The sequence below is a fragment of the Abramis brama genome (assembly GCF_963993115.1).
Source record: "Abramis brama genome assembly, chromosome: 1".
Lineage (NCBI taxonomy): Eukaryota > Metazoa > Chordata > Actinopteri > Cypriniformes > Leuciscidae > Abramis > Abramis brama.
This window is the reverse complement of record NC_139963.1, coordinates 14,378,461-14,398,584: the sequence shown is the minus strand read 5'-3', so window position 1 is coordinate 14,398,584 and position 20,124 is coordinate 14,378,461. Positions and strand designations below refer to the sequence as shown.

Below are 20,124 nucleotides of genomic sequence, written 5' to 3'. Positions count from 1 at the left end.
ATGTGACAACGTGCCCCATAGGTGGGGCACATGACCTTATGATATCTGATCTAATAAAAATGAAAAATTTAGAGACACAATAAAATATTTTATCAATAAAATACAATTATTAACTTTTTCATATAAAATAATGTCATTTTTTAATGAATAAAAATTAACTAATTTTTGAGTTTGACAACAAACACACCGCAAAACACAGCTGTTCAAAACATAATAATAATGAATAATTTCTGAACATTGGCTCTCAGTCTTTATTCACCCTTTTTCTCATGATTTCTCAATAGAATTCATAAAAGTATAGAATAGTATAGCATAGTTCTAAGTTCTATTGTAATGCAGTGTTACAAAATGCTCCACGCAGCTGGGATTTAAACACAAAAAAACAGGGATGAAAAATTAACTTAAGTAAGAAATTTACTTTCGCTAAATAACTGTTCAGTGATATCTTCCAAAGATTTTTTCATTTTGCCGTAATTTTTTCTCTATATAGTGTTGATATGGCAATTAGTAAATACAGAAAGTTTTGTCAAGCTAGCATGTGTGGAAAGTTTTAAACCATGTGTGTTACAACTAGCCCCACGTTAGGTTGTGCCCCGCTCACCCCAACATTGACAGTGTTGGGGGTAACACATTACAAGTAACGTGATTAATGTAATCAGATTACTTTTTTCAAGTAACTAGTAAAGTAACACATTACTTTTAAATTTACAGCAAGTTACTTTGTTTTCCCAAGTTTTGACTGACACCTCTCCTGAGGCATGATGCATCATGTAAACATGACGGTTATTGTAGCAATGTGAGCTGGCATCTATTCATCTCACTTGGACAAAAACATTCCCTATTTCTCAAAACAAATAAAAACAATAAAATGCAAACTCAGAATACTATGCAAACCATATGTTAAATTACACATGCTTTTTGTATTTAATCTCACTATATTTAACAATATCTTTGCTGCTGACCTTCGATGATCCAATTCAACCATACTAATAAGCAAAAACGACTTTAGATAAACATCATATTTGTGTTTTTCTTTTTCTTTCTTTCTTTCTTTATTGAGTTTGTTTGAGCGGTGCCCTCTACTGTACAGGTGTGAATTTGCATTTTCTTCAGCCTGAGGCTTATTCATTTCACTTTTGGTGTGAAATGGCCTTTACATTTGCGAAAAGAATTACTTTTGTTATTTTTGTTATTAAAAAAACAAACAAGCAAGCGCAGCTTAGATGAGGAAAAGTAACGCAAAAGTAACGTGACAAATTAATTTCCATAAAAAGTAATGCAGTTAGTTACTTTTTTTTAAGGGAGGAACGCAATATTGTAATGCATTACTTTTAAAAGTAACTTTCCCCAACACTACATATTGAGATCTTCAAGTTGATTTCAGACTTTGATATCCTGGTAAATGTGAGCATGGTTAGAGACATTATTAAGGTAATGGCGATCTGAGCCATTTTCCGCTCTTCGCCATTTCCACAAGGGTGTTGCACAAGGGATTTGATGCGTGAATCCATAATCAAAACTACTTTACAAGAAGCAGAAGACATAATCAAAAGTCTCCATGTGCTCCTCTTTAAAGGGATAGTTCACCCAAAAAATAAAATTCTGTTAGGCTATCATTTACTCGCTCTCAAGTTGTTTCTTTCTTCTGCTGAACACAAAAGACGATATTTTGAAGGATACGGGGAACAAAATGATGGACCCCGCTAGCTTCCATAGTAAAGAACAAAAATACCATGGAAGTCAAGGTTTTAAATTTCTGGGTGAACTATCCCTTTAAATATCTGTCTCTAGGAGAAAGAAGTGAGATATTAAAGATACCTCATATGTGATCTTTCTTCCCTTTGGCTTTATTCATCCCCCCAAATCTGCATTCATTTGTTGCATGTTGTTGTGCAGCAACTTAAAATTAATAGAACTCAACGTTTGTTTTGTTCAGTGTATCTGAAGACATGCTATCATGAAAGTATGTGAACAATTGAACCATCCTTGGACTCATTTATATGCTTAAACTTGCATGTGCACACACTGAGATCTAGAAGTCTCGTTTTTCAGTCACAGATCAAAGTGCTTCCTGTCCCCTCCTAAATGAAGTCATCTGGAACAGGATAGTGAATATGGCTCTGACAAGTGTCTGAATGAGACTGTGTGCTGTGGAGAACCAGGTGAAAACTGAAGAACAAGGCTTGTGGTTCTGCATCCCTTCACCTGCTCCCACAAAGATAAGGGTGAGCGGTGATCAAAGGATCAGGGGTTGCTATCACCTTCCGGATATCCCACGAACAGATGTTGCACACCTGGGGCATGTTTAAATAAAGCAGTTAATGTCACTATCACAGTGATCACAAGCTAAAAACCAGCACCTTGAGGCAAAAAATAGTTTATTTTGCTTTGAAGATTTTTTTATAGAGTAAGATAAATGAACAGATTCACTCCACAAAGCAAAGTTTATTTTGAAAACAATAATGTGCCATCAAGTAGATTTGAGTGAGAGAACTGAGATTTGAGAGAGCCCTTTGTTTTGACATATTTGGCAGGCCGAAAGTTTGGAATAATTAAGATTGTTTTATTGTCTTTGAAAGAAATCTGCAAGATTAAAAAAGTAATAATATTGTGAGATGTTCTTACAATTTAAAGTTACTAATTTCTATTTGAATTTATTTTAAAATGTAATTTATTCCTGTCATGGCAAAGCTGAATTTTCAGCAGCCATTACTTCAGTCTTCAGTGTCACATGACCCTTCAGAAATCATTTACTGTATATTGCCACGCTCCAGTCATATGGCTGCAACAAGTGTTGTCTTGTCAAATGTCAGGATGGTTTTGTCTTTTGGAAACATAGGGCTATGTACATTAAAAAGCTATTTTGTTTCTTTATCTTTATCTTCATCTATCTACATGAATGCTATACAGTACCAATGAAGAATGATTTGTCTAATACATTTTTGGCATGACAATATAAATTCACACATTATACAGACTGAAGTGGAGAGGTCCAAGGATTGAACCCTGGGGGACGCCGCGTCATAGAGGTCCATTTAAAGTTGCCTATGTTCTCACAGGAACCCCTTTCTTCTATATATGACCTAAACCAGGTATCAACGAGTCAAACACAGTTTTCCAGTCTGTCTAGGACTGTTTTGTGGTCTAGAGTCCAGCACTAAAATACAGTAAAATCAGCACTGCAATTATGCCAGAACCAGTATTCAGATGAATATATACAGTCTCTGTGCTTATTTTGTGATGGGAAACCAGACTGGAATTCTTTCCCAGTGATGTTGCCTTGCCTCTAATGCTTGCATGAAAAGCAGGGCGCTACAAAACGTCTGTGAATCTTTGAATTAATCTGACATTTTTAACGGATTAATCCAAAATACTTCTTTGGCAATTTTTTTTTTCATTCTGAATATATTCACCTGCCTTGCCTCTAAAGGTTAGTTCATCCAAAAATGAAAATTCTGTCAGTAATTACTCACCCTCATGTTGTTCCAGCCCCGTAAGACTTTCATTCATCTTCGGAACACAAATTAAGATATTTTTGATTAAATCTGAGAGCTGGCTCACTCCTCCATTGGCTTCTATGTAATTGAAACTCGCCGGCCCAGATTGTTAGTAAAGACAATGTTTAAAATAGTCCAAGTGACTACAGTGGCTCAACCTTAAGTTTATCAAGCGACGAGAATACTTTTAGTGCGCAAAAATAATGACTTTATTCAACTATTCATTTTCTTCTGTGTGGGCCTGAGTGTATTCACATAGTGTAACGGCGCAACGCTTCTGGGTTGTACGTCAGAACGTAGGCTCACTATTGGCCAGTATCACACGCATCACACACATGACCAGCGTCGGCATTAACAATGTCTTTACTAACTTTCTAGGCCGGCAAGTTTCAATTACAGAGAAGCCTATGGAGGAATCAGAAAGCTCTCGGATTTCATCAAAAATATCTTCATTTGTCTTCCGAAGATGAACGAAAGTCTTACGGAGTTGGAACAACATGAGGGTGAGTAATTACTGACAGCATTTTCATTTTTGGGTGAACCCTTTAATCTGACATTTTCAACAGATTAATCCAAAATACTTCTTTGGCAATTTCATTTGTGCAGTCCTGTAACCAGTTTTGTCCAAATATTCACTGAAGGGACATCATATTCTGGTTCCTTGTCTCTGATATAGCCACAAGACTTTATGAGAGTGCAGCTGCTTCCACAGACGTCCCTCCATCATCATGTCATGGTTGGCATAGAAGATCAGAGGCTTCATGACCTTGTCATAGTAATGGTCTGAGAAGTTCCTGTAATTGTCTGTGATGAAGCCATACGCAGAGACCTGAGAGAGAAGCCAGCATCCACAACATTTATTTAGCAACACCTGCAGCAATAGATTTGAAATAAGAATGTCAAATGCTGTTTTCAAGTTTCCAGTTTCAAGTCTGACCTGGTCACAGGTGTGTAAAGCAGTCAGCAGCATCAGAGCACCCGTGCTGGGCATGTAAATATCCCTGTATTCATCCAGCTGTGGGGATTTCAGAAACCTGTTAATCGAAAAGACAATGGCATTACATTGAGGGAGGGGGAAAAAAGTGACAAAATGAGTGTATTGACTAATGTGTTGGAAAATACTTTCACCTCTGAGTCACATACTGAACGAAGGATGGATGGATCATCTTGAACTGATGTATTTCAGGATTATATCCAAAAAGATCCGAGGACCTGTTTTATTAACCAAATAAACTGAAGTTAAAGAAATGTTCAGATAGCAATTCGAACTCTAGAAGCGATAGAATGCCTTTTAGAATTCCAATTCAGAGCAATTTAATTGAATTAAAGTAGCAAAAACAATGCAAAATAGTAGTTTAAATTTAAGGAAGCAAAATTAAAACTGAATCATTTGTTTTGAAATGTATGACATTTTTATTGTTCTGTATGAATTACCTAAAAAGGTATTGTCATACAAAAATAGGCTATTTTAAATATGAACAATATATGTTCATCATATATAGGGTGAATTAATGTACATTTGGCCATTTATTACCTTTCATTTCAACAACAAAAGTAAATTCAAATTGTATATATTAAATGTTTTTCTCATTTTGGGGCATGATATTTTATGATAAGTAACTGCCATCTTACATTCAGTACAAAAATCACCTCAAAGAATTAATGGAGTATAGGTACTGTCTGTTGTTAATACGTAAAGTCCCCCTGTGGTGAAAATCAAGCTTTTAATGTTGTTTATGTGTCTATGTGGTGTTTTTAATGTGCTTTAAGACAAACCATGAGCAAATTCATAAGTCAAAACAATTGCTGAGTATTTTCTCCTTAAAACTGCAGTGAACCAAAGACAGTCTCAAAAACACGGTTTGAAATCGCTGGTGTTTCTGACGTCACAAACTACCTTGTAACCAATCAGATCAACGTGTGATCGACAACCAGTGGATCTCTGAGCTGGTGTGAGTGAGTGGAGGCGGGGCTAATTTGCATATTCATAGAACTGAGGCAAGGGTGTAGAGTTACATTCAAGCTATTTTAAGGCATGAAGAATGTTTTTCAAAGGAAAAAAATTAAATATGTTAATTTGGTGATCAAAGATGAGTTTTAAGGGATCCAATTATTGACTACAGGGGGACTTTAAATAATTATCAGTAATCCGTTTTGGTCAGTGTTATTTAAAAGAGAAATGTGTCTGACCAGAGACATTTTTTTATTATAAACATCAGGAAACCAATAGCCATAATTAATCAATGTAATTATTGATATTTTTGTATTGTATGTTGGACTAATGCAGTTCTTTTGTTCTTATTGAACTGTGTTGAATTTCTCTTTGAATTGTAGGTCAGTACATTCATCTTCCTGTCATTCCAGTTTAAATTCCATCCTACATTGGGCATGTGGCCAATTCAACTCAAATTCATGAACTAAAAGAGAGGCAACTGTTGTTATAATAATAATAATAATAATAATAATAATAGGAAAACATTTGCCCCACCCTTGCATTTGTCATCTTTTACATATCTGTGACTGATTACTTTGACCTGTCATCTTGAACAAAATAATTATTTGGATGCCACACTTAGGCTAATTATAGGCTACACTTCATCATTACATTGGAATTTGATACAATACCAAATCGAGAGTCACCTGCAGGCGCAATTTTTAAAACTACCTTCAATTTCTGATCTGAGCACATTTTGCAAGGACTTTTAATCAACTTGTGTGTCATCTGAGCCAGTTCCTAAATTGTGAATTCGGCTCAGCCCAAATCGTAGGAGTAATGCCCCATCTGCTGCTCACTTTGTGCGCTGCAAGGTTCCTGCTAAGATTTAAAAAAGACGTCAGTAAATAGCAACGTGTATGAATCTTATTGTTACACCCACCTTTTACCTAAATCAGGCCCGGAGGGTACAGACACACCTTGGATGGCAGCTGACAACATCTTATAGTCTCGAGTTTCCGCAGGTATAAAAATATATCCAATGCCCTGTGGTGAAAACGACTTTAGTCATTTCCCCCTGAAATAAATCAGCAAACCAGCAGAGGGCAACGTTTCAAATTATAATTCATAAGTAGCAAATGAGAAGGCCTGTTACCGGGTCACGTGGCACCTTGTCGAACCCGTCTTCGTAATAAGCAGCAATGGAGTTCTTGAGGGAGTTGGTGGTGAAGCCGTAGAAAGACGTCTTTGTCCCAACATCGTCTTCAAAACCTTTGATGACTGCCCCATTAACTCTAAAAAATCATTAAAGTTATCATTAGCATCATTGCGCTGTCATAGCAGTACTAATCCAACTAATAATATAAAGAAAAGGGGGAAATGCCTCTGAAAGTGACAAAAAATGCCTTATATATTTGTTATCAGTTTTCTAAAAAATTATAATATTTCATGATTTTTTTTTATCTAATAATTGGTTTAGTGTAAGTTAGATCAGGGATTTTCAATCTTTTAAATATCCCCAAAATATGATTATTTTCCTGTGAGGGACCCCCATCCTAAAATTTAAAAAAGGCATCTATAAAGTTTCTTGTATCAAGACCCAATTTGTACTGTGGAAAATAAGAAAAAACATAATTATGTCAAAATATGATTTGGAAAATACTTAATTTCTATTAGGTTACATTATATTTGTTTCTACCCATTACTGTACTGTTAGATGTATTTATTAATTTGTTAACTCATTTACTTATTTTACTCTAATTTCTGTTTATTCATGTTTAATTTAATGTAAACCTTTTTGTTTTTTACACTGTTATAGCTACAGAGATCTGAATAATCCAACATAAGGACAGTTATTCACAATGCATTCTAGCAAGGAAATGTTAGATTATATGTTTATATAATATATATATAAATATATAATAAATAAGAATAAATAGTACTTTTATAAAATAAAATATAAAATGACACATCTTTAAATTGATTTAACTATATCTATTAGGGTTGATGCATCAGTTACTGATGGCATTATAGAAAGGCTCTATTCACTGATTGTCATGATTGGTTTATTCCAGAGATGATGTGGTTGGTCATGTGATCTCAACATGTCCACCCCCATGAGGTGACCCACTCCAAGTAAAATAAAAAATAAAATAAAACTGGTTTTACTGGGCTACTTATATGACATCAGTGTTGGGTAAGTTACTGTAAAAAAAGTAATTAATTACTAATTAAATCTTCAACAGTGTAATTAGATTACTGTAATTATTCTCTCAATATTAAGTATTGTATAATTACTTTCTAAATCCCATTTCAATCTCGACCAAGATAGACATGAAACGGCTCTTTTAATTCTTTCAAGTAAATAATATAAAAGTGCATAAATTATTCTTTAACTGACCAAAGTTTCAAAACTCAAAAATGTAACAAAAACTCTCAGGAAACTCTATCTCAAAAACAGGAACGGAACATCCAACTAAGACGAAAACCGATCAACGAATGTCTGAAAACAAGCACAAACACACAAGGCTGAAGCTATCAAAAAAAAAAAAACAAGTAACAGGTGTACAAACTAATCCAATCATTGAAAAACCATGGAAACATAGGAAACAAAGGAAGAACAAACCCACCAAAAACAAACACAAGACCAGAATCCCTCATAACAGTTACATTAAAAACATACATTTTATCATTAGATGTTAAAACAATTAGACAATGTTAAATCCACTATTGTTTTATATAGAATTGTTCTATGGTCTATACAATATTTCATGCAATTACATTAGAAGTAACTTACAGAAAAATTAAGAGTAATCCCTTACTTTACTTTTTCAAGGGAAAAGTAATTAAATCACAGTAATGAATTACTTAGTAACGCATTACACCCAACACTGTATGGTTTTAAACATTTCCCACAAAAGTATAGGCTAATTTATTCTTATAAGCTGACTTAAAAATAAAGGTTCTTTATTGGCATCAATGGTTCCATGAAGAACCTTTAACATCCATGGAACCTTTCAATTCCACAAAAGATTCTTTATTTTAAAAAAAAAAGGTTCTTTAGATTATTCAGATGTTCTTTACTCTAATAAAAGAAATGGTTCTTTGAAGAACTGTTCACTGAAAGGTTCTTTAGGGAACCAAATAAGGTTTTTCTATGTCATCGCTGCAAAAACCCTTTTGGAACCATTATTTTTAAGAGTCTGGAAATGTTACTCCAAACCGCTGTGATAGAAATGATTTTGACATCAAAAGATTACACACTTCATCTTAAAAATGTTCATTTTTATGAAACTGAATATCAGAAGGCAGCTCGTTTGCTGTTCTAATAGAAGGCACAACAAACCTGAAAACATAATCGTGACTGTCTATGACTTTCCCCTGCCCGGATCCTTTGAGGATTCCTCCGTTACCCACCACGGCACAACGCACACATGCGTCTGGCGTTTTCCGCTCAAACAGACGACTGTTGCCAGGGTGTGAAAGCAAAGAAAGAGACTTGCCAATTTCTGGAAAACAAAGATGCTTTGATAACTTTTGTGGTTTTATTTTGTTTCCTTGTTTGTGGTGCTATTGCTTTACAGTGACTACGGGTTTACCATGGAAAGGCTGGTCCTTCCATCCGTAAGGCAACGGCTCATTCCGGAGCGTTTGCCAATGTGAGTAAATAAAAGAATCCCGCCACTGCAGAACAGGCACCGAGAAGCTAAAATGCTTTTTCAGACTGTCTTCGTACTTTATGACACGTCTCAAAGAGCAGGCTGGCACTTCCTCTTCAGCGATATCGTTTTCAATCCAGCTTACTTTCGTAGCCCTGCAGAGCAAAGCAGATCGAAACATGAGAAAGTCTTTCTTTAACAAGAGGGGAATTATATGAATCAATAAATAGGGTAGCCTATATGTGACCCTGGACCACAAAACCATGTCACGTGAGTCAATTTGTTTAAATTGAGATGTACACATCATCTGAAAGCTGAATAAATAAGCTTTCCAATGATGTATGGTTTGTTATGACAATATTTGGCTGAGATACAGCTATTTGAAAATTATGCAAAAAAATCGAAACATTGAGAAAATCACCTTTAAAGTTGTCCATTTATGTTGGCGATTGTGTTGCATCCACTCACAAAAATACATGTTTTATATATATTTACGGTAGGAAATTTACAAAATATCTTCATGGAACATGATCTTTACTTAATATCCTAATGATTTTTGGCATAAAAGAAAAATCAATCATTTTGACCCATACAATGTATACCCGTGCGACCTGTGACTGCTTTTGTGATCCAGGGTCACCCCATTAACTCTTACATACCGGAACACATTCCTGTATATAACCATTACCTCCAGTTTGTCAATGTTAATGGGATATGAATGCCATTGCATTTCAGCACATTTAGAAGAAGAGTAGAAATTAAATTCATGGTTCAAATCCACACTGTTGACTATTGAAATTAGCGAAAGATTCCATCTCGAGTTTGCCTAACCAAATCAATGGCCTTCTTGTGTCTGAAGCCGGTTAAGATAACACTAGACTATGATGTGGGACTCGGCAATGAACAGTCACGCATAACCTGATTTTGTCAAGTAAAACATGTTCCTGCATCAACAACTTTGTTGATCCTGCAACAACATTCCAGTCAACCAGCCAGATTTGAAGGAGAAGTTTAAAGTTAATGTCAAGTTTAGGCTTACAGACAGGGTTAGGTGCTTCAACATCAGAATTATTCACCATCATTCCCTCTGATTTTAGGGATGATTTATGGTAAGGTTAGGTTGAGCTGTAGGGATAAGGCTATACATTTTCAGACAGGAATGTTGTTCCATGATCAACAAAGTATGTTGACCCAGGAACATGTCTAACTCGGCAAAATCACAATGTCACATTTATACTTAAATATCACATTTATACTTATACTTGTTACAAAATAACAGAGACATTCCACCCCACTTTGCATGTGTGCAAATCATTGATGTTTTGGGTTGGAGGCTATGAGAAAACAGTATAAGAACTATGGCATGCAGTTAAAAACTAAATTTAGCTTGAGGCGTATCTGTGTGTCAACACCTTTGCCTCAAGGTAAAAATCTAAAGATTGAGTAAACATCAAATCATGGTGAAGCAATCATTACAACTGTTCGTATATAATAGTATAAGTTAAATTCGCAACTTTGGATGGAAACCTAGCTAGCTACTGTCGCTCGCGTCGCCAGATCCACATTGAAAAAGAATTAAGAATTTGCATTATGCGTTATCTATGTCAAAGTTTTTGTAGTTTTGATTTTTCAAATGCACTTTTTATTTTAATAATTATTTTAATTTTGGTGATCAATTTTCAGTAGTAAACTTCCAGTACACATTTCTAATAGTTTTAGTTTCAGTAATGGTTTTGATAATTTCAGTTTAGTTTAGTTTAGTTTATTTATTTTTAAATAAGCCACTCTATTACTAATTCGTTTTAGCCTGTATATATGTATCTTTTCCATATTTTAACTCATGTTTTAGTTGTTACAGTTAGTGAAGGAAGCAGCAGAACTTTGACAGTTTAGATTACACTGATTGTAAGAGCCATTATGCTCTATAAGTGTCTGTTGTAGTTCCACTGAAGGGTGGAGTATGGGTTTAGGGTATATACGTAATCAGAGAGCAGGAGACGTTTGGTGTAATGAGGAAGCAAACAATTTTTGACCGTGTCAGGATCATGTAAGGACATGCTAACTGGTGATTGCAATGTGTTTGATGAAATAAAGAAGATAAATGCAGTATTGGACTGGAAGTGTATTTGTTTGGAACCACGTGTCATAGCCCTACAAACACCTCTAAGTGACAAGATGGTAATTTGTCGCTACACTGATAATTATAACCTTTGCGGTAAGAAATCATGTTGTGTTTTTTCAAAAGAATGACAGTCAAGAAGAATGAATGTGCCTTTTGTCAATCATTCACTCTCAGAAAAAAAGGTACAAAAGCTGTCACTGGGACAGTAGCCTTCAAAAGGGTTCTAATATGTACCATTTAGGTACTAATATGTACACGTTTGGTACCAATATGTACATTTTAGGGACTTATATGCACTCTTTAGGTACAAAGGTGTACCTTTTGAAAAGGTACCGCCACAGTGACAGCTTTTGTACCTTTTTTTCTGAGAGTGTTGTTGGGAACAGGTTACACAGAACCAAAGCTGCCTGTGAACCAGAAGATTTATTTACATAAAAGACATATGAAATGTTCACGCACATTGCCCAGAAAATGTGTTTGTACTCATGTGAACTCATTAATAATGGAGTAGATTTGGTTTGAACATCGGTGGCTTGACGTGTGAAGCGTTTTAATATTTTTTTGCTATTCTTTTTTTTTTTTTTGCCTTATTGCCTTATAAAAATGTATCAAAAAACTTTTAAATATGTAATTTGTTTTTTTAGTTTTTTAAGTGATAAAATTATTGACATTATGCAAAGTTTATGCAACTGGCCCCAGGTCTATTTATGAAGTAATTAATTTAAACTATGTGCCAATAATGATTTATTTTAAAATATGCACATTCACTCTTATTTATTCATGTCTAATAACCTAGATGTAAAAAAAGTTTCTTGCCACGTCACATTCAGTTATGAATTACATGAATTATGTAAATAATAGCGTATGATCAATTTAAAATGGTGAAATTTCTTTTAAAAAAAGTTGAGAAGTTTGCATCACTGGATATTACTGTCTGTCGCTGAACATTTCTCGTAAAACCATTGTCAAATATTAGCCTAAATGTTTAGCTACTTAGGGGTCATTGACACAGTTTTCAACTAAAAGCTTTTTATGCGTTTTGACCATACATTTATGAGACCATGTAAAATAGTCTGTCTACACAGTTCATAAACGGGTCATTCCTGGTACGCGGTGACTTTCCTGTCCCAATGATTTATTTACTCATATTTTCTCTAAAATGAGTCACATATTTATAATAAATGGCTTAAATTATAGATTTAAATATTCTTTACCATTTAAACAGAGATAATAGACATTAAAAATACTATTTTGTATTTTACACAATTTTAATTGATGTATGCATTCAATTTGATCATGTCCTCAGTGCACAACTTATGCAAGAAATATAAACCATGAAATGACAAAAAGCCTCTAATCACACATATAAATCATGTGAAAATATAGGTCTTTTTCTTTAAATTTTCTTTAATTGCTGTGTCCCTGAAGTCATCTTCCACCCTGTTAGTATGTACTTTCTGCCTTCCAAATCCGACTGCAATTTCATTGAGACCATCTTTTTCCCGCTGGAATTCAACTGTACAAACTGAGGTAAGCTTCAACTCTCACTCCTAACTTTTTTTTTAGTTTTTGAAATGTTATCCTGCTTGTCCCACTCTTAAAGTTCCACCCTGTTAGGCTATGTTATTGAGAATGTTTGTCCTATCAAAAAAATGTAAAAACAAATCTGACATAGTTATAAAAGTTCTGTTCATCTGTAGAAGGTTAGCTAGCTAAATGTTGATCACTCAAAGAGCTATGACTAACTTAGCTCAGAATTTTCCACCCTGTTAGGTCTATAAACCTAACAGGGTGGAATGTGAAACTAACAGGGTGTAAATTCTAATAAAATGTTGTATATGTTTGTTAATCTAGTTAATTCAAATGAATTATAGTATCTTTATCTTTAATCAAATATTAATAAATAAAAATTAATTTTAAAAAGATAATTTAATTTATCATGTTTGTCTTCTCTAATTTGTAAATATTTCTCTAGCCATCTGAAGAGAGAATTGTTTTGCCACCATGATTGACTGTGATAAGGAACCACATGGCTATTTTTTTGTGTCCCTCCCCCAAAGGAAATTTGGATCTTTTTTATTTTATTGTTTTGAAACAGTAGGCTATTATATAGGCGCAGTTCCACACATTACTTATGGCAAACCATGCAGGACAATGACAAAAAGCTCATCCACGGAATCTTTTAACACTGGTGTTCCACCCTGTTATATTCCGTTCCACCCTGTTATATTCCGTTCCACCCTGTTATGCTCCTTTCCACCCTGTTAGACAAGTCATTTTAATATTTTGTGAGGTGAGGAGCACGAACAGCATATATATGTTTTTGAGCCAATGTTTTGTTTTTTGTTTTTTGTTTTTACCGTAGGCTACTATTTGCAAAATGTTTTTTTATTATTTACCGTACTATTTGCTGGATTAATAATCAATGTCGAAATAAAATGAATCTGCAGAGTTTTGCATTCAATGGCATGTAAAGGGAACCATTGACACAGAGAAGAAAGAGTTAAAACGCTTCACGTGCGCTCGCGCTCATGACCGCTATAGCCTACTGAACATCTGAAAACAAACAACGATCAAATGCACATTGATAGATCTTCTTCTGTCTGTTCTCCAAAACATGTAATCAAATGTGTATTTCTGCAAGCGTGTTTAAACTGGTTAACTGTGTTTAAGGCAGACAAAGTCATTTGTTTTTCAAGACGAGTTCCCACGCCACTGCGCAATAGCCTACACACAAATTACAGCGGGATAGTGGGTGTTCATTTCATAAACTGTGAACAATGGCTTATTTAATGAATAAATGTATTTATATGTCCGTAGTGGTATCGTGGCGTAGGCTAATAATCAGTTTGGCTGTAAAATGTATTTGAAATTAAATCGAATGTATCGTCCTGTGAAATCATTCATTCACAGACAGCAAGATGTTCAACTAATATGATTTTCATCGCTGGCAGTGGCGGATCTACGGGGTGGCAAAGGGTGGCAGCTGCCACCCCTGGGATACAGTCTTGATTTGTAAGAGCACTCTTCCCTTTGATTAGCCTAATTTTGATTTTAGTAAAGACAAGAACAGCTTAATAAAAAATATAAAATATTGTTTGTATCCATAACGTTTAACTGATGGCCGACGTTACGTTACAACACACAATACAGTGCCAGTTAGGAGATCGTTCATTTGATTAGCTAAGCAGTCCTATTAAATCCAGTTCCTCTCAGATATCACAGCAATGAAACCAGGTTACAACTGGGGAAATAACAAATACAATAGGATTAAGTATGGGCGTTAATAGTTGGGAGAAAATATGATGCGTAATAATGATTAGATCTGCATTTGGTCTTAAAGAGGCAGCAGTCTAATAATCCTGCTGACGATTGCTCCATTAATGTGAATCAAATAACAAAAGGCAAAGAAAAAATCAGTTGCAGCTCTTTAATGATATAAGCTTTAATCTATCTATGATAAACTATGCAGTGTTATTTTAAATCTGACTTTATTAGATGTCTTTTTAGCCCATATTACTCCTGAAAAGTAATGTCAGTAGACATTACTGAAATTAAAGCACTGGATATATAATTTGTATATTTGTTTAATTGTATACTTTTTTTGTTTGACCATGTGTTTGTACTTTGTTTTTTGGTGTCCTATGTCTTCTGAATATAAAACACAAAGGCCTGCACCCTTCTGCATAACGTATGTTTTATTTGTTTTGTTAAAGCATTGCTTTTTCTTTTGGTATAGATATTTATTTTACATTTCAAAATATAAAACAATATTAATTGTGTGCTAAATCTCACCCCCTTTTTTTTTTAATAGGCTATAACAAAAAGAACCGATAAGAATACCGTTAAAGTACCGGATCAATAAGGAGTATTGGTAAGAGTAGTAATAACGAATGATACCTATCCCTATTGGCAGCAACAAATTAAAAGTTATGGCCAATTTAACTGTGATTAAATTCAGTATAGGCTATATACGTCTGCCATATTTTGCCACCCCTCAAAAATTCCTGCCCCCCTCTCGCCACCCCATAAATATTTTTCTAGATCCGCCCCTGATCGCTGGCAAACAATATGATGCATTTGCAGATTTGCTTTCACTTGACTTCACTTGAGTTCTGTTTTAATGCAGGAGGGTGTTTTTTATTTTATTTTTACTTTTTATGTTTCATGCTTCAAGCAGCTGTGGTTTAACCTCTTACTCAGTTATAGCTATGCTTTTTATTTCCTCTTTGCAGTGTAAATGAGTAGTACCTATAATTCAAGCATAAGGATACGTACTTGGAATGTAAAGGGTGTCAATAATGTTGTTAAATGGAAAAAGATCCTAAATATTTTGAAAAGAGACAAAATTAATATTGCTCTACTACAAGAAACCCATTTAAATGATCTGGAACACCAAAAATTTGGCAGAGACTGGGTTGGACAACTTTATTATTCATCTTTCTCCTCCAAAAAGCGTGGTGTAATAATACTGATCCACAAAAATTTACCATTTCAACTACAAACAAGCTACTCTAATAAAGAAGGTAGAATGGTCATAATAAAGGGATCAAAAATTAACATTGTCACTACTAGTGACAATAGATGTTTTGATATCAATTTTTATTATTTTTTTACTATAGCAATTTAATTGATCTCAATAATAGACATTTGCACTTAAAACCATGTAATTACTGATATAAAAAAAATGATGATCTGTACTACAGTAGTCAACATTTGAAGTGGATCAAAACCTTTCATCAAAGTTATACATGAATTTTGAACAATACCCGTTCTTGTCTTAGTGTGTGCCTGTACTGACCTCTGAAATGGGCTCCAGTCCTCTGATGACAACAATACCAGCAAATTCCAGAAGATAAAGCAAACACATACAGCCATAAAAGATCTAACAAACCCCAGTTTCATGTTGCGACCGCACAGTGTGCGATAAATGTGTGAAAAGACCGCAGGTAAGTTCTTCATAATGACAAGCAAACAGTGGCCTTTCATCAAATGCTTTGAACCCCCTCTAACATTTGTAGCATCTAAACAGTTGCACAACCAGTTTTACAACACGGAGCAAATTTGTGGGAAATTTCACGTCACCTTTGAGCTGGAAATAGTCACACAAAGAAATACATTTCACATGATGCAAATGAATCCACTGTTGTGATTAAATGACAAAGAGAGACTCTGAAAAATTTTAGGATGAACCTGAGATTCAGGTTCTCTTGGTTCCTGATGCGTTCTCTCTTCATGCGTTACCTTTCACCAAAGCTTTTTCATACCGATATATGATATCTGTATAGGGCATTTAGGACCAAAATAACTACATTACGTATATGTTTTGTAGAAACCGGTTGCATTTATGAAAAGTATAACAATGCTCAAAAGCAGAAAGAAATAAAAGCCTGTGTGCTTTGGTGTTAAACTGTAGGCTACTTAAGGCCAACTGAATTAACATGTGACATACTAAGTTTGCATTCAGAAAGGTAAAACAGTGTAAATCTTGAGTATAGTGCAGCCTGTGTTGCTCTCTATTTAAAAAAGTAAGAGTCAAAAAGAAATATCATTAGTTAAGTTCAAAGCTGGCTGTTAAATGCAGTGAAAACAAATCTTAATGCCAGTCCACACAATGACTGCCACGGTGGCTGTGTAAATCCAAAAGACAGAATGAACAATGCGAGGTTAGCTTTTGATAAACACTGACGAAATCGGCACACGTCAGTCAATAAAGAATTGAGGGCTTAAATAGACCGTTGGAATGATTAATGGAACAAGAGCTGCGTAACTAAACCTGAAACCACGGGAACAAATGAATAATGCAAACTCTGTGACAGGGAAAACCATGCAAACAGAACATGACAATGTTGTGAACTGGACAACTAGACGAGACTAGACTAGACACTGGCATGCTATAAAGAATTATGTGTGATAGTTATGAGACCATTTAAAATAGTCTGTCTACACAGTTCATACTTCCACTTGTGCCATTCCATAGTTTTGATGATGTAATTCTATAATCACTATGATTATTACAGTAGCCTACATACTACACATAATTCTAATGTGTGGTAAACAGTAATAATAAAAGTCGGGCAGGTTTGAAACATTAGACGGGTGCTGTGCGATGCTGGGTTATTATAGTTACTGAAACTAAAGTTATAACCATGATCATTTTTGTAGCTTGAAATAAAATAAAGGTTTACTGAATTATATATATATATATATATATATATATATATATAAAAGTAGTGATTGTGATGCGGTATGTGTCAAAATGACGTGTCAAATATGATTTATGACCCCCCCAATCGGACCACCCACATCATGCCCACCCACGACCTTTGACCCTGGGTCATCCTCTGGGGACCAATATGACCAATGACCGGTGGATATTTGGAATACCTATGTTGATTTGTGTTGATTGATTATGTTGAACACTAGGGGATCCCTTTGTCCCTTTGATCAAATTTGAAGATTTAGACTATTGTCTGATATCAGGTTGGGTCTGTGTGCCTCCCTCCCGTCTCCGCATTCCAGCACTGGGGGATTGCTGGGAACAGTGGAAGTGAGAAAAAGAGGTTTTCTAATAATGAAATTAAGGAAAAATTTAACACACACACACACACACATACAAACACACACACTATAATTATTGTAATTATGCATCATTTGTAGTTATTACTATAGTAACTACGTGTAACGTGTAACAAGGACACTGTAAAATAAAGGGCTACCGAAAAATGTAACTACAGTTAAGAGAAGAGACTACATGAGAAGGAAGAGAAGAAGCGAGACAAATGAGAGAAAAGAAAAGATAAGCTAACAAACGAGACAAAATGAGAAGAAATGAAACAAGAAAGCATGAAATGAGAAGAAAATATATGAGACAAGAAGAGTTGAAAATGAGAAGAGAAGAGAGTGAATGTGAGGAGAGGGAGGTGTAGGTAAGAGGAGAGGAAGGCTTCATGTAGAAGAGGGAGACTTAAGTCACACACACACACACACGTATATTTCACACTAACTAAAGTTGAAAAACATTCTGTTCTTTTAAAAGTATATAAATGAAATTAATATATCACTCGATATAAAAAAATAAATATCTTGCTAGTTTTAGTGAAACAAGTTTTAGGTAACACTTTATTTTAGAGTGTCCTGGTTACATATGTTACATGTACTTACCATAGTAATAACAATACATTTTGCATAATTACATGCAACTAACCCTCAACCAAATCACAATGTCACAATGTTTTTTTGTTTGTTTTTTTGGGTTTTTTTTAAGAAACCCGAGGACTCGACATTGCTCTTATTTAGATGAAGTTGTCGGTAACACTTTACTTGAAGGGGTGTGCATAAGACTGAATATGAAGGAGGTTTTATGCATGTTTATGACAACTGTCATTAAGTGTCATTCGCTCAATTATGTACTTTTTAATGCAAATATGACATTGTTTGAGATGTCTTTGTTATGACAACTTGACATTACCAAGACAACATAACCTGTTATAAATGTGTCATAAACATGACATAGCAGATTAATCATCAAACTTAAGACACTACTTAGCTTTATGGGTTAACATTACATTAAACTGGCATGTGGTTGGTCTTGACATTGGCTGTCATGAGGCCATTATAACTGTGTCATGAATATATTTCTGACCACTTTTTTCCAGTATTCCAGTATTAGTTATAAAATAATTTGACAGTATTAACACTTAATGACATTTTATTGACAAATTAAATTTGTATCACTGTAGTTGAGGTCAAGAAAAATATTCATGACACTGTTATAAAATTATTTGACAGAGTATTAACACTTAATGACAAATTCAATTTGTACCACTGGAAAAAAAAGTGGTCAGTAATATAATGTAATGTTAACCAATATAGCTAAGGAGTTTCTTAAGTTTGATGATTAATCTGCTATGTCATGTTTATGACACATTTATAACAGGTTATGTTGTCTTGGTAATGTCAAGTTGTCATAACAAAGACATCTCACACAATGTCATCTTTGCATTAAAAAGTACATAATTGAGCGAATGACACTTAATGACAGTTGTCATAAACATGCATAAAACCTCCTTCATATTCATGACATGTGTCATGTCATGATTATGGTGTCGTCATGTCAGTCTTATGCACACCCCTTCAAGTAAAGTGTTACCAAGTTGTCTCTTTTAGAAAATCACCACACATTCAGAGACGAGATGTGCCTCTGTGGTCCATGACGCTGCATTAGTAAAGTTTGTCTTGAGTGAATATTTCATTTTACTCGTCTTAATTCAAAGCATGCACTTACTTTTTCTACGGTCTGTTATATTATATTATATTATATTATATTATATTATATTATATTATATTATATTATATTATATTAATATATAATTTTTACATTGTATCTCCCGAACTATCCTTAATCGGTGTGGAAACACACAGGGTGAAACCCTTTACTGAGAATATACTATCGGTTATCTAAAATGTTGAATTTTAAAATGTTAGCATTTGTTGATGCGACAGGCTGTCTGTCTGCTGATCGCATGAAGAGACTTTGGGGAGAGCTGATGATACTATAGCAGGAAGCATGACCTCTGACCCCCTCCATTTTAGAGGGTATTAAAGACCCTACAAGTTGGTCCTTAATTTCAGAAGTGTAAATTATAAAACAGCATTTTTCAACCGAGTGAATCCACACATGAGAGGTCTTCAGAAGTCGTGTCTTCTGGGGTCAATGGGTCTCCTGATAATATTTAATTTCCCTTAAAAACAGAAGATTAAGCTACATGACACTAGTTCCCCCCAAAAGCAAATACTGTATGTTTTGTATTACACTTTTCAAAGGATAATCTTGCTTTAAAGTTAGAATAAAAAGGTAAAACCAAACTTATCTTCATACCTGGTGTGTTCTCACACAATGCCATTAACGGG

At 34.6% G+C, this 20,124-nt stretch overlaps 1 protein-coding gene across 1 annotated transcript; it reads right to left on the bottom strand.

Moving 5' to 3' along the window:
• Positions 1–1,063: 1,063 nt before the first annotated feature.
• Positions 1,064–16,264, bottom strand: st6galnac2 (ST6 (alpha-N-acetyl-neuraminyl-2,3-beta-galactosyl-1,3)-N-acetylgalactosaminide alpha-2,6-sialyltransferase 2). Its single transcript, XM_084119858.1, has 8 exons — positions 16,013–16,264; positions 9,030–9,244; positions 8,777–8,939; positions 6,587–6,725; positions 6,374–6,477; positions 4,626–4,709; positions 4,435–4,531; positions 1,064–4,326 (listed from the first exon to the last, which is right to left on the bottom strand). Exons 1-8 carry the CDS (start codon positions 16,198–16,200, stop codon positions 4,144–4,146), a joined length of 1,173 nt encoding a protein of 390 aa, XP_083975984.1. The 5' UTR covers positions 16,201–16,264; the 3' UTR covers positions 1,064–4,143.
• Between the last annotated feature and the right edge of the window lie 3,860 nt (positions 16,265–20,124).

Excerpts from the sequence above, each read along its gene's own strand:
- st6galnac2 (XM_084119858.1), bottom strand. The coding sequence starts at position 16,200 with ATGAAAGGCCACTGTTTGCTTGTCATTATGAAGAACTTACCTGCGGTC. Across the intron at positions 6,726-8,776 it reads AGTCACGATTATGTTTTCAG|AGTTAATGGGGCAGTCATCA; the intron begins GTTTGTTGTGCC and ends ATGATTTTTTAG. Across the intron at positions 4,327-4,434 it reads CTTTACACACCTGTGACCAG|GTCTCTGCGTATGGCTTCAT; the intron begins GTCAGACTTGAA and ends CTTCTCTCTCAG.